Below are 12,804 nucleotides of genomic sequence, written 5' to 3' on the forward strand. Positions count from 1 at the left end.
AATTAAATGATACTTGTTGATGATAGTAGAACATAATTATATATTCTCTTTAATTTATCGTTTCTAGTAATTGTGATTATTTTATACTGGAATATTACCATATTGTAAAATTGTTACTGAAATTCTCTTACTGAAAACATGACAGTTAAGATTCAAGTTGATTTTATACTGACTGAACATGATTTAACAGTGTTCAACTAGAATAGTGTATACTAGTCCTATATAATAAAAGCCTAATATGCTAAGTGTCAGGTCGTCCGGTTGTTCGTTCAACCAATCAAAGCGTAATATGTTAATGATATGCTAAGGCCATTCAACTGCTTGCTATGATGTGCACTGACCACCAGGGGGTAGATGCTCTTACCTGTAGGTTAGCTTGCTGCTGGGGTCTGACCGATTGGGGCTGAGCGAGACAGGCCAGACACACACTGGAGCCCTCCTGCGGTCCCTCCCTGGCTGGCCAACCTCCTGTGTCCCTCTCCAGCCCCTATCGTGCACCAGTGGGGTCCCTTGGCCTGGCCTGTGCCCTTTCACAATCCAGGAGCCCTCGGGGGATGTCGGAGAGCCAGTTTCTGCTCAATCCCGCAGGCCAGGCTGAGGAACCACAGTGGTGCATGAATTCATGCACCGGGCCTCTAGTTTTAAAATAATTATGTCAAAAAGGAAATTGACCCCCAGTAGAATTTCTTTTCTGAATTGTTAAGATACAGAATTTAAATGATTGTATTGTTGGTTATGTGTAGGCCATAAAATGTTAACATGGAATATGGTTTGAATGTTTACATAGAATTACCAGAAAGAAGGGGAAAATCTGTGTTTTGTAGAATACAACCACTAAAAAGTACTTTAATAATAGTTCTTCATTGGTTTGGTAAATACTTAATCATGAATTTCAGGATGAAAATGGTGTTAAGTTATTGGAGCAAAGTTGTTTATTCAATAAGACATATGTAGTGCTTAGTTATATAGACACTACATTGTCATTATCAGATAATAACCCTGCTTCTGTGTGGCCCCTTACTTTATAGGATTATTTTATGAGATCTGGTTATTTTTTACTGGGATGGAAGAAAAGGACATTTTAATGATATTTGGAGTGTGCTTTTACCTTTTTCTAACCAACAATTTTAGGCAAAACCCACTCTTCCAAATTTTAGTTTGATAATTGAGTAACCTAAGAGTTACAGAGTTTATATGCATGTAAGAATAAAGAAATTTAAACTGATCCTGAAAGTCATATTAGACTCACATTGACTTCTGCTATAGTGGTAGATTTGAAACTCCTTAAGTTATAAGATACTCTGGTAAACTGTAGGTTCATTTTAGTTTGTAGCCTCTGATAGTTTCCTTTTCAGAAATCAAGAGTAATGGTGCAGATAATCCAATGAGATCCCTCATAAGGTCACTTCAAAGCTTTTAGGGATGTGAATGGGATATGGAGCTTGGATAAGATTTTGATTTTGAGTAATAGGAACCTGAGTGTATATACAACCCTATCATCACTCAAAGATAGACATATACTTCAATTATAAGTTGTATATAAATGTACTTTTGGAAAAGTTTTATTAATAATGTGGAATATTTCTTTGCCATGTAAAAGGTTTGACTTATATAGTCAGATTTATCAATTTTTTATTTTTGGCCTTTGGATTTTGAGTTATAGTTAAAAAGGTTGTTCTAATACTATGCAACAATTGAAGCTTGTAATCTTGTCCCTTTAGTAAATAAATAAATAAGTTTAACTGTATTTTAAAATAGTGATAACTTATAACTTCTTCCAGGAATCTATTTGTTTTCAATTCATGATTTCTATTATCTTAATATATATTTCATTCAAACAAATGAATTTTAAAATAAATTCAATTTTTTTCAGATATTTTAAATAGAGTAAACCCCAGCTCATATTCAAGAGGAATAAAGAATGGCGCACTCAGTCGGGGTACAGTATTATTTTACTCTTTTAATTTTAAAGAGAAGTATTTTGATATCATTGATTATATAGAAATATATTCAATATATTGTGTAATTTTGAAATACAGGTATTACTGCTGCATTCAAGCCTACAAGTCAACACTACACGAACCCAACATCAAATCCAGTGGCTGCCTCGCCAGTAAATTTTCATCCTGAATCTAGATCTTCAGATAATTCTGTTATTGTTCAGCCTTTGTCTAAACCTGTAAGTGTTTCTGAAACTACACAGTCAGCTCAGGTATACATTGGATATTATTTATAAATGTCAACAATACCCAATTAAAATTCTGAACTAGCATGGGTAGAAGCATTATCAGCATCAGAAAATGTCACCATTAAGAGCTCAGAAAATGTCACCATTAAGAGCTCAACCAGTACCCAAAGCAATAACTGCAGGAACTAACTACCCAACCTGTTTCTTAGTAATATGATTAAATTAAATAGGTACAGTATTAAAAACTGTGCTATCAAAACATAAATAAAAGTATAATCAGTAATGAATATTGCATAATGGCAAACTGTCTAAGATTATAAAATGCACCAAGTATTCTTCATTCTTAATTGGGAAAATTATTGAGAGCCTATCATAGCTTTTTATTCTGAAAACATACCTTTATAGTATTAAAAAAAAAAACCTCAACAAAAAGTACTAGTTACTGGTAATAGTTAAAATTTATTGAACTGTTAATATGTGTAAGGCTTTGTGCTAAATGATATATATATATAAAATATATAAGTTAATCTGATTTAATTCTTAAATATCCTGTGATGTAGGCACTATTGTTACCCTATTTTATATTTGAGGAAATTGAGGCTCACAGAGGTTCAATAATTCACTAGTGCCACAGAGCATGCAAATGATAGATTTGGAATTTTACTCAGACTAACACATAGTTCATATGTATTTATATGTACATAAATGTATACTTTAACACGTTAAGCGCCCAGCCTGTTTTGTCTTCCAGATGGAAAGTATAGTGTCAGTCACCGGTGACTGCCATGGTGCTTACATGTTAAAAAAAAAATGGTAGCATTGCTTTCCTGTGACCATTTTCAAAGTGCAATTTTCAGGCCCTGGAGTTTCTTCTGAGATTCTTTCATGAGTTTGAAAATCAACACTATTATCACAAAAATAGAAAGACACTAATTGCCTTTTTCACTATGTTGACATTTATTGTAAAAATAATACAAAGACACTATTTACCTTTTCACCATGTTTACATTTGCACTTATAATATAAAAGCAATGGTGAGTAAACTGCTTGTGCCTCAAGACAGTGGTATCAAGCTGTACTAGTAGTTTTTGTATTAGTCACCACCATGCATTCACAGTAAAAAATATTACAGTCATACTCAATTTACCTGAGGAAGTATTGAAATACTTTGTTAATTCTAATTTTGAATATGTGTCTTTAAAAATATTTTGTGTAGTGAAATGGGTAGTATGCATACATAAAGCACTTCTGTGTCTGAAGTATGATATATTTTGAGGAACATCACTTGTGTATTGAATTGTAAGCTAAACTACCCACTTTTTAAAAACAGAAGAACATTTTTACTTGAAAGAATGACTGACAATCCATGGTGTATTTATTTTTGTGTAGAAATGTTACCATAAACGTGGTTTAAAACCACACACATTTCTTACCTCATACTTTTTGTGCGTTAGTAGTCAGTTCGTGGCTTAGCTAGATCCTCTGCTTCAAGATCTCACAAGGCTACATTCAAGGTGTGGGATCTGAGGTTGAAGTCTCATCTGAAGCTCAGCTGGGGAAATACCTGTTTCTAAGTTCTCATGGTATTGGCAGCACTTGTTCCTTAAGGGTTGTCATACTGAGAGTCTCAGTATTTTACTGGCTTTTGGCTGGCTCTTTTTCAGGTGGGTGGGTCTTCCCAACATGCTTTTGCTTCCTCAAAATCCGAAAGAGAAAGAGAATCCTTAACAGGGTGGCATTAAAATCTTATATAATGTGATCACATACAAAAATTGTGTATCTTGTCACCTTTGCTGTATTCTTTTGGTTAGAAGCAAGTAACATGTCTTGCCTGCACTAAAAGGGAATCACATAGAACATGAATATCAGAGTGGAGGGGTCATGGAGGCCACTTTTGAGTCTGTTCACCACACACAATGAGTTACTTAATCTTGGTTATTTGGCAAACATTTCCACAAAATTGAAAAAAGCACCTGTCACGTAGGAAAACCGCTGATGGTATTTCTGTGAAGAGTAAAATTTGAGCTTTCAAGCAAAAATTAGAATTTTTGAAAACTTGTATCTGCTACCATGATCTTGACAGCTTCCCAGTACTTAAAGACTTTTCTCATGGGTAGTATTAATAATTAAGATTTTTTTGTTACTGTATACTGAACTCTGTCAAGATTTGGACGATTTGCATAATTCAAAGAAACCAGTATTTTTTATATAACCAATGCATGATGTTACAAAATTATGCCTGAAAGAAAGATCCTTTCAAAGTGCAAGATAGACTAATAGATTTTAATGTAACAAAGTACAAATTTTAGTGATAAGGAGTAAGATTTTGCATTCCAACAACCCTTTAAGAAAATACCAACTGTTGAGTTTTGGTGTAGTATTAAAGAAGTGCACTTACAGTTATCCTAAAGTGCTTTAAAATACTCCCCCTTTCAACTATATATATTTATAAAGCCAGATTTTCTTTATATTTTTCAACCAAACATTTCCTAGCAAATTAAAAGCAGAAGTAGATATGAGACTATAGCAGGTTTTGATTAAGCTAAACACTAAAGAGATTTGCCACTCTTTAATTTTTTTTTTGTTTTCAAGATAGTCATAAAAATTACTTATGTTAATCTACCATTGGTTTATTATAGTTTAAAATAAAATTAATACATATTTTTAAATTTTTCTGTTTTAATTTCTAATATGGCAAATATTAATGAATATGTCCCACCTGAATAAAAAATTCTTTTGGGTCTTCAGTAATTGTTAAATGTGTAAAGCGGTCCTGAAACCAAGGAGTTAGAGTATTAACACAAAAAGTTACCCAAAATATAGAGTCTTTGCTATAAGTTAAAATCAAATTAACTCTGTTTTTTTTTTTCATGTTTATAATAAGCTATTTGACATTGGCCTTAGAGAATAGTAAATTTTCCTTATGTTCTTTTGGCAGTAAGGGAAACAACTACCAAAGCACCTATACATTTTCTTGCAAATAATCAGGCTTAACATCACAATTGAATCCAAATATTTTTAGTACTAATAGTTTATTTTTTTTCTGTATTTTATATCTTATTACTATAAGGTAATTTACCTACCTCTTGGCACTAAAAATTGATATTTTGAGGTGGTATCTTTTATAGAAGAGTTATTCAATTTAATTTTAGCCTACATAAAAATGAAAAGGAAGACTACAGCCTTTTAAAACTATGGCTAATGCTCTGGTTTCTCTTCAGACCGTATAAATCTTTCGCCTTTTAAAACTATGGCTAAATAAATGCAACTTCCATTTATATTTTGAAGATGTTATATATCAAAAAATAATATCTTTGGGCAGACACCTACCTCCCACCAACTCCCTCCTCCCCTTTGCGAATTCTTTTCTGTTGTTTTAGCATTCTGAAGTAATGATTAATAGTGAAATGAGCCCTGAATTAGTATTTAAAAGACTTAGATTGAAGCAAGAGATTTGAATGCTGATTTTGCTTTGCTCTTAACCATTGTCAAACCTCTCTGAGCCTCATTTTCTTTATTCCTAAAATGAGAGATTTTACCCAAACTACTAACTCTCAATTTTGGCTTCTAAGGTTCCATAGGCTATATTGAATGCTACTATAGATGGAAAGCTATCCAAAATATAAAGATTATTTGCTATTAGTTGGAATCACATTAAGTCAGTAGTTTTCTAATGCTTACTGTAAGCTGTTTGGCATTTGGAGAATAGAAAACCAAAAAAAGAAACTTAGTTATTTAATTCAGTTTGCTAGAGAAATCTTTCCAGCATTGGACTCAGACATGGAAAAAAAAAAAGTTTGGGGTGGTATCTTTGGTGTTATAAAAGTTAGAAACTAAAACTTTCTAAATTACAGTGTTTTATTTATATGGGCATAGTTTTTAAATCTAAGCACCTCAATTGGTGTTTCCCAATCTTGGAGAATATTTAAAGGAGAGATTTTACCAATTGGTCTGGGTGGGTCCTGAAATGATGCATTTTAAACAACTCTCCCAAGTGATTCTAATGTGCAGTTAAAGTTAAGAATGACAGATGTATTCTGGAATGAGTTGAGAATCCACTTTAAGGGAATTTACTCTGAATTTTGGAAGCAACTGTTTTTAATAAATTATAGTTTTTTATTTTATGTCATGTTTTTGTTTGTTTAATTTTTCATGGAATATCTCTATACTTCAGCATCTCCTTTAGATAGCAGGGATCTATTATCACCTATAAAGTCAGTGTGATATAGCCTAAGGGCATAGGCTTTGTAATCAGACCTGGGTTCTAATTCAACCCCAGCAATAAGAAGTTGGGGCTATATCACTAACCTTACATAACTATAGTCAGTCTATAAATTTATAGAATGGTGTATAATATTTGGTCTTTATTAGTCAAGTACTTGATTTAATTCATACATGCACTGTGAATTTCAAGTACATTTGAAACATATATGTACTATGTAGTGCAAGTATATTTAAAGTGCAAGTACATTTAAATTTGAAAGGTGACTAACTTGAAGCTCAGAAGTTTCTTGCCCAAGGTTTCATAAATAAATGTATAGGTCTTCTTAATCCCAGTCTAATGCCTTACTGTTGTATTTGATATCTTTCCAAACTATTTTATAAGATATTAAAATTCTCTGTTGCTGAATTATTTTAATCAGTTAATGTTGAATAACATGAAACCTGGGCTCTGAAATTGTGGTAATTAACCAGAGTTGTCCCCTAAGAAAGTGTTATCAGTATTAACTTTATATTTCTGTTAAAGTACTATTTTAGAAAATGCAAGTAAATATTTTCCATTTTTTGAAGGGCAAATATTTGGAGAAAATATTTATCTTGAATTGAGATTTTGGTTGGTTACAATTAAATCATATGACTATGGCATTATTGATTTTTTAAATACTATATAGTAAAGCTCAAATGCAGCTATCTTCCTGTTAGGCCTCAAATACTAAGGGTGGTTTGGGTTACTTCAATACCTGTTTCCATAACTTTTTTTAAAACAGCAGCCATCATTTATTTAGTCACAGATTTGCAATGTGTACAGGCTGTGATAAGAAAGACCCATTTCTTTTTCTTAATTAATTACTTTTATTGGGGTATAATTGACAATATATGAATTTTTGGTGTACAACATAAAGATTTGATTATTTGTATATATTGCAAAATGATAACTATAGTAAGTCTAGTTAACAACTAACTCCATATGTATGGAGTTTTTTTTAATAAGAAATTTTAATATCTTAGCAACTTTCAAGTATTCAATATGTTGTTATTATTGTTATGTTGTTAATCCTCACCTAAGGATACTTTTTCCATTGATTTCTAGAGAGTAGAAAGGAAGGAGGAGGCTGGGAGAGAAACATGGACGAGAGAGACACATCAATTGGTTGCCTCCAGGAGGTGCCCCAACCAGGGCCAGGAAACAAACCTGCAACTGAGGAAGGTCCCCTCGAGCATCAGTCAAACCCGAGACCCTTTGGTGAGCAGGCAGACGCTCTACCACTGAGCCACAATGGCCAGGGCTATTTTTAACTGTGGTTACAATGCTGTAAATTACATTGCTATGACTTATTTTATGGGTGGAATTTTTTACCTTTGATTCCCTTCACCCATTTGTTTTCATAATTTCTTAACAAACCAATGTCAATAGAAAAGTTGGTAGCAAAACAAAATTTTAAAAATGTAGTTATTCCTCAATTTATTAGCATAAAACAAACTTTTATGTTTTTACTTTAAAATAATGTTTATTTGGGAGAGGAAAGTTTAGAAAGAGACATGTATTTTGAATATTTTCCTCCTCAGATAGTATAGAGTATATCAAATCAGAACCAAATGGTGAGTACAGACGCATATTCCTCTTTTCTCACTGAACATTCTACTTTGAATATTCTTTGGATTCTTCTAAAAAATATGATCTTAGTGGTTGTATGAAAGTTTGTTCTTTAATTTTTTTAAGCCATTCTGCCATTGTTGGACATATAGATTGCCATTGCCTTTATTAGCAAAAATTAAAAAGTAATAACATTTACTATTTATTTGCATTTAAATATTTTTGCTATTAAAATGTTATCATTTTAAATTTTTAAACGTTAAATTGATTTCAAATGAATATTGGGCTTATAGGGAAGATAATACAAAGTTTCATTAAAAAAAAAAAGACTTTCATATACCCCTAACCCAGTTTACCCTAACGTTAACATATCTCTTATCATAATCAGGTAGTCAACATTAACTAACTGCAGACCTTATTTGAATTTACCAGTTTTTCTGTTAATGTCATTTTTCATTCCCAAGATCCTAGTCAGGATCATAGGTAGTTATAGCAGTTAGTTATTTCTTCTTAGTCTCCTCATCGTTTTCTGCAGTTACTGACTCTTTGTCTTTCATGACCTTGATACTTTTTGTTTTCAGTATTATCATCTTTATTTTTACTTTTTGAAATGTATATTAATTAATAATTAATTTTATTATACATATTTTTTATTTTATTGTTTAAGGTATTACAAAGAGTAGTACATATGTCTCCTTTTTTTCCCCCCATTGACCTTCCCCCGGCCTCACCTACCCCCTGGCACTTGCCCCCCCCCCCCCCCCAGTGTCTTGATGTTATCATCTTTAAAACAATGCCAGTTCAGTACTTAAAAGCTGCCATTGTTGTTATTTGCATTTATTTGACTAGTAAATTGGAAAAAAGTTTTTTGCTATGTATTGGTCATTTGTATTTTGCTTTTTAAAAAAATAAATGTTTTTATTGATTTCCAGGGAGAGAAAGGGAGAGGGAGAGAGAGATAGAAACATTAATGACGGGAGAGAATCACTATCAGCTGCCTCCTACATGGCTCACACTGGAGATCGAGCCCGCAACCCAGGCATGTGCTCTGACCGGCAATGGAACCATAACCTCCTGGTTCATAGGTTGATGCTCAACCTCTGAGCCACACCGGCCAGGCTATATTTTGCTTTTGAAGTGTTTCAGTTTATGTTCTTTGCCCATTCTTAAAGTGACTTTTTCCCTTTAGTTTATTTTTTTTAAAAATTGGTTTCAGAAAAGAAGGGAGAGAAATAGAGAGATAGAAACATCAGTGAAGAGAGAGAATCATTGATTGGCTGCCTCCTACATGCCCCCTACTGGGGGAGGTATCTAGCCCACAACCTGGGCATATGCCCTAGGCCAGAATTGAACCTGGGACCTTCTATCCACTGAGCCAAACTTCTAGGGCCCCTTTAGATTTTTAAGCATTGCTAATCTTAAAGCTTTTGCATGTTAAGTGTTATGATGTATAGAATGATCCAGAAGTCACAGAGTTTATTCTCCTCAATGATGATCTTTTATAAATAGCGTTTGAATATATTGTGTGTATCAGTATATTTAATATATAATAGTATTGAAGTATATATCTCTAAATTATATAGACCACACTTTTCATAATTAGTTATACTAAACATATGTGTGTTAATGTAAACTTATACCGCCTTATACTTTATCACATGATTCATCTCATACTTTTTACTTTTCTTGAGATCGTTCTGCTTAGTGCGACCATCCTCATGGAAAGGCTGGAACTTCCCTTGAGCCGTAAGGTCTCCAGCTGGCCTAGATCATTCTTTTAAACAACTTTCATTGTAAATCCTGTCTGCCAGGTTTTCTTATTTGTTCACTTTGCCGATCAGGCAGCTTTTGTCTTTACCCTGTGAGATGGGAGATTACCTGCCCTAGCATAGGTTTCTGTGGGATGGTGGGAAGAGTGAAGAACCCATTCTTTCTCTTCCTGATCTTTGGCTTATACATTTTTCCAATAAAGATGATTCTAAAATTCATACCATCTATACTAATAAAAGGGGAATATGCTAATTAGACTGGACGTCCTCCTGGATATCCTTCTGAGGGCCGGCAGCCGCGGCAACTGTGAGGGCCAAGGGCCAGCCTGTCGCCGCAGTCCCTTTTGCAGATGCTGCGGGAGAAGGCAGAAGGGAGAAGGCGGTGCTGCGGGAGAAGGCAGAAGGGAGAAGGCCGGCACTGTGAGAGAAGGCAGAAGGGAGAAGGCCTGCACCGTGGGAGAAGGCAGAAGGGAGAAGGCCGGCTCCGTGGGAGAAGGCAGAGGGAGAAGGCCGGCACCGTGGGAGAAGGCAGAAGGGAGAAAGTGGCAGTTAGGCAGTTAGGGTCATCAGGCCAGGAGGGGAGAGCAGTTAGGGGGATCAGGCCAGCATGGGACAGCAGTTAGGCATTCAGGGGATCAGGCCAGCAGGGGAGAGCAGTTAGGGGTGATCAGGCCGGCAGGGGAGCAGTTAGAGGCATCAGGCAGGAGGCAGGCAGGGAGCAGTTAGGAGCCAGTGGTTCCGGATTACAAGAGTAATTGAGTCATCAAAGGTTAGTCTTATAATATTGCAGTTAAATTTACTTTTATAAAAGTATGAAACAATAATTATAACTGTTGAATAAATGTAATACTCCTCTGAAATATTTTAACAGGGTTACATAACAAACTCATCACGAGTTGCATCTAGTAATTCTACAGAGTTGCTGTTTGACTTGACCCAGGATACAGGATTATCACATTACCAAGGGGGACCGACACTTTGTATAACAGGTTGGTTTTAGTATTTTTTTTTTAAATTATAAGAAGAAACTTGGTGAATATGCATGTGAAATAAATTTTCTGTTTGAAGTCTTTGTCTTCATGTTAAGTTTTTTATATAGTAAAGTAGAATGGTGCTAATTTTGCATGGCTTTCTTGGGTCGTTTTAAATCTTACTTAATGATAGAATATTTTACTTCTTCCTTTTAATGATGTAGGCTAATTGACTTTGAGATTGTTCTCACTTGCACTAAACATACGCTGAAAATAATTTCCATAAGTTAGAGAAGTCCTCTGATAACCTGAATACTCTGTTAAAAGAAGTACTAAACCTTCTATGATGACGAGTGTGCAAAGTATATGATTATAGTTAATGTTTTAATTAGCTTAGTGGCTTTCTACTAATTTAATGATTTACATATGATAAGTATGCTTATAGAGTACTATTATAAAGTGGTTATAATAAATTTGTATATAATTAGTATTCACTAAATGCCCTTTGAAGGAGTAATGAAATGTCCCTATTGAAGAAGAGTTAAAGTTCTTTGATTGTATACTAATAACAAAGCTCTTCATTAACCTACAATATAAAATAGTTTGCTATGAAAAAATTTTATATAATTGAAAATTACCTGTAATCAAAGCAGTTATGCTTTGTAGATTAGCAATTTTGAAATATTTCAAATATTTGACTAGAGATACACAAGATTTGGGGGACTTTTTAAAAATTATTTTCTAATAAATCAATGTAGAAAATTTGCCAAATCTCTCCCAATGTTTTAATAGTAATATTAGTGCCTAAAATGCTTTTCTATTTAGATAACATTTATTTGATATTCACTTCTTTGGGTGTCACTTACTTGTGACACTTGTAGAAATCTAATTTTTAAAATAGGTAGGAACCAGCTTTCGCTGGATACTCAGTTAGTTAGAGCTTTGTCCCAATATGCCAAGATTGCAGATTGGATCCCCTGTTGGGGCACATACAAGAATCAACCAATGTATTCGTAAATAAGTGGAACAACAAACCTCTCTTTTTTTCTCTCTCTCCCTCTCTCCTTCTTCCTCTCCCTCTATTCTCCCTCTCTCTCTTCCCCTCCTTCTCCCCCTTTCTCCTCCCCCCTCTGTCTCTTTCTCAAGTCAATCCATAAAAATAAAAAATAGGTAGGAACCAAAAGAAACATGGAGAAAAAAAAGTGGTCTTAAGTCAGGTTTTACAAAACACATGGACTTTATTCATAGGAAAGGTCTGAATTCTTGAAACTTCTTGCAGTGAGGACAGTGGCACTTGCTCTTTAAGTTTCCTACTGCAGAGAGAAAGACTTCAGCCTGAGCAATAAGTAGGATGGTTTAGAGATGTTAGTCTTGAGATTTTTGTAGTCTTTATCAAGTCTTTACACTTTAGTTTTCTCATATTATTAAAATGGAACTTTTATTTTTCTTATTTAGTGCATTCTCTAGATGAGGAATCAACCATTTGGAGATAAATTTTTAATTCTTGCTCTATTTTAGTCAGAGCTTTTTGAAATACAAATAAGATAAAATTTGAAAATGCATTATGAACTTTAAAGGACTTGACAACAAATAGTTGCTGTGAATGATATTATGTGATGTGTGTTCAGTAGCATGATTAACTGACCACTGTCAGGTGATCACACGAATGCTGGAGATTAGATTTGAAATTGATCTTGAATGAGAATAGGATTTTTACTGACAGAGAAAGGGCTGTTGAGTATAGGAAACAACATAAACCAAAGACAACAGAGATAAATAAGTTAAATGGTCAGAATTTAAAACTCTCAAATGCAGAGGGATTTTATTTCTTACGTTAAAAACGTTTTTGAAGTAAAACAGTTTTATTTCTATTGTTCATCTTGTTATGTAATCAGGTGCTTAATCCAAAATACCAATACTCATTGGCTTTTCAAGTAACCTGAGCATCTTACGAGAATGCTACTGTGATAACAAAATCTTTCCCAGGTCCCCATAGTATAGCCATTAGTAATTATCTGCTTTGAAGATGGAAAAAAAAATCATTTTTATGTTATCTCAAAG

General features: G+C 33.8%; 1 protein-coding gene across 2 annotated transcripts in view; it reads left to right on the plus strand.

The window, feature by feature from the left end:
* ZNF280D (zinc finger protein 280D) overlaps positions 1 to 12,804 on the plus strand; it is a 115,541-nt gene that overhangs the window by 35,443 nt on the left and 67,294 nt on the right. Inside the window, exons 4-6 of one of the 2 annotated variants that reach the window (XM_081093317.1) lie at positions 1,874 to 1,939; positions 2,040 to 2,179; positions 10,644 to 10,761. In XM_081093317.1, the coding sequence (XP_080949443.1) occupies positions 1,874 to 1,939; positions 2,040 to 2,179; positions 10,644 to 10,761 (324 nt within the window). Of the gene's footprint in view, positions 1 to 1,873; positions 1,940 to 2,039; positions 2,180 to 9,448; positions 10,542 to 10,643; positions 10,762 to 12,804 lie in introns of those variants that run through there. The other variant, XM_081093318.1, reaches the window with a different exon arrangement.

This window comes from Myotis nattereri, assembly GCF_964212035.1.
Source record: "Myotis nattereri genome assembly, chromosome: 1".
NCBI classification, from domain to species: Eukaryota; Metazoa; Chordata; class Mammalia; order Chiroptera; family Vespertilionidae; genus Myotis; species Myotis nattereri.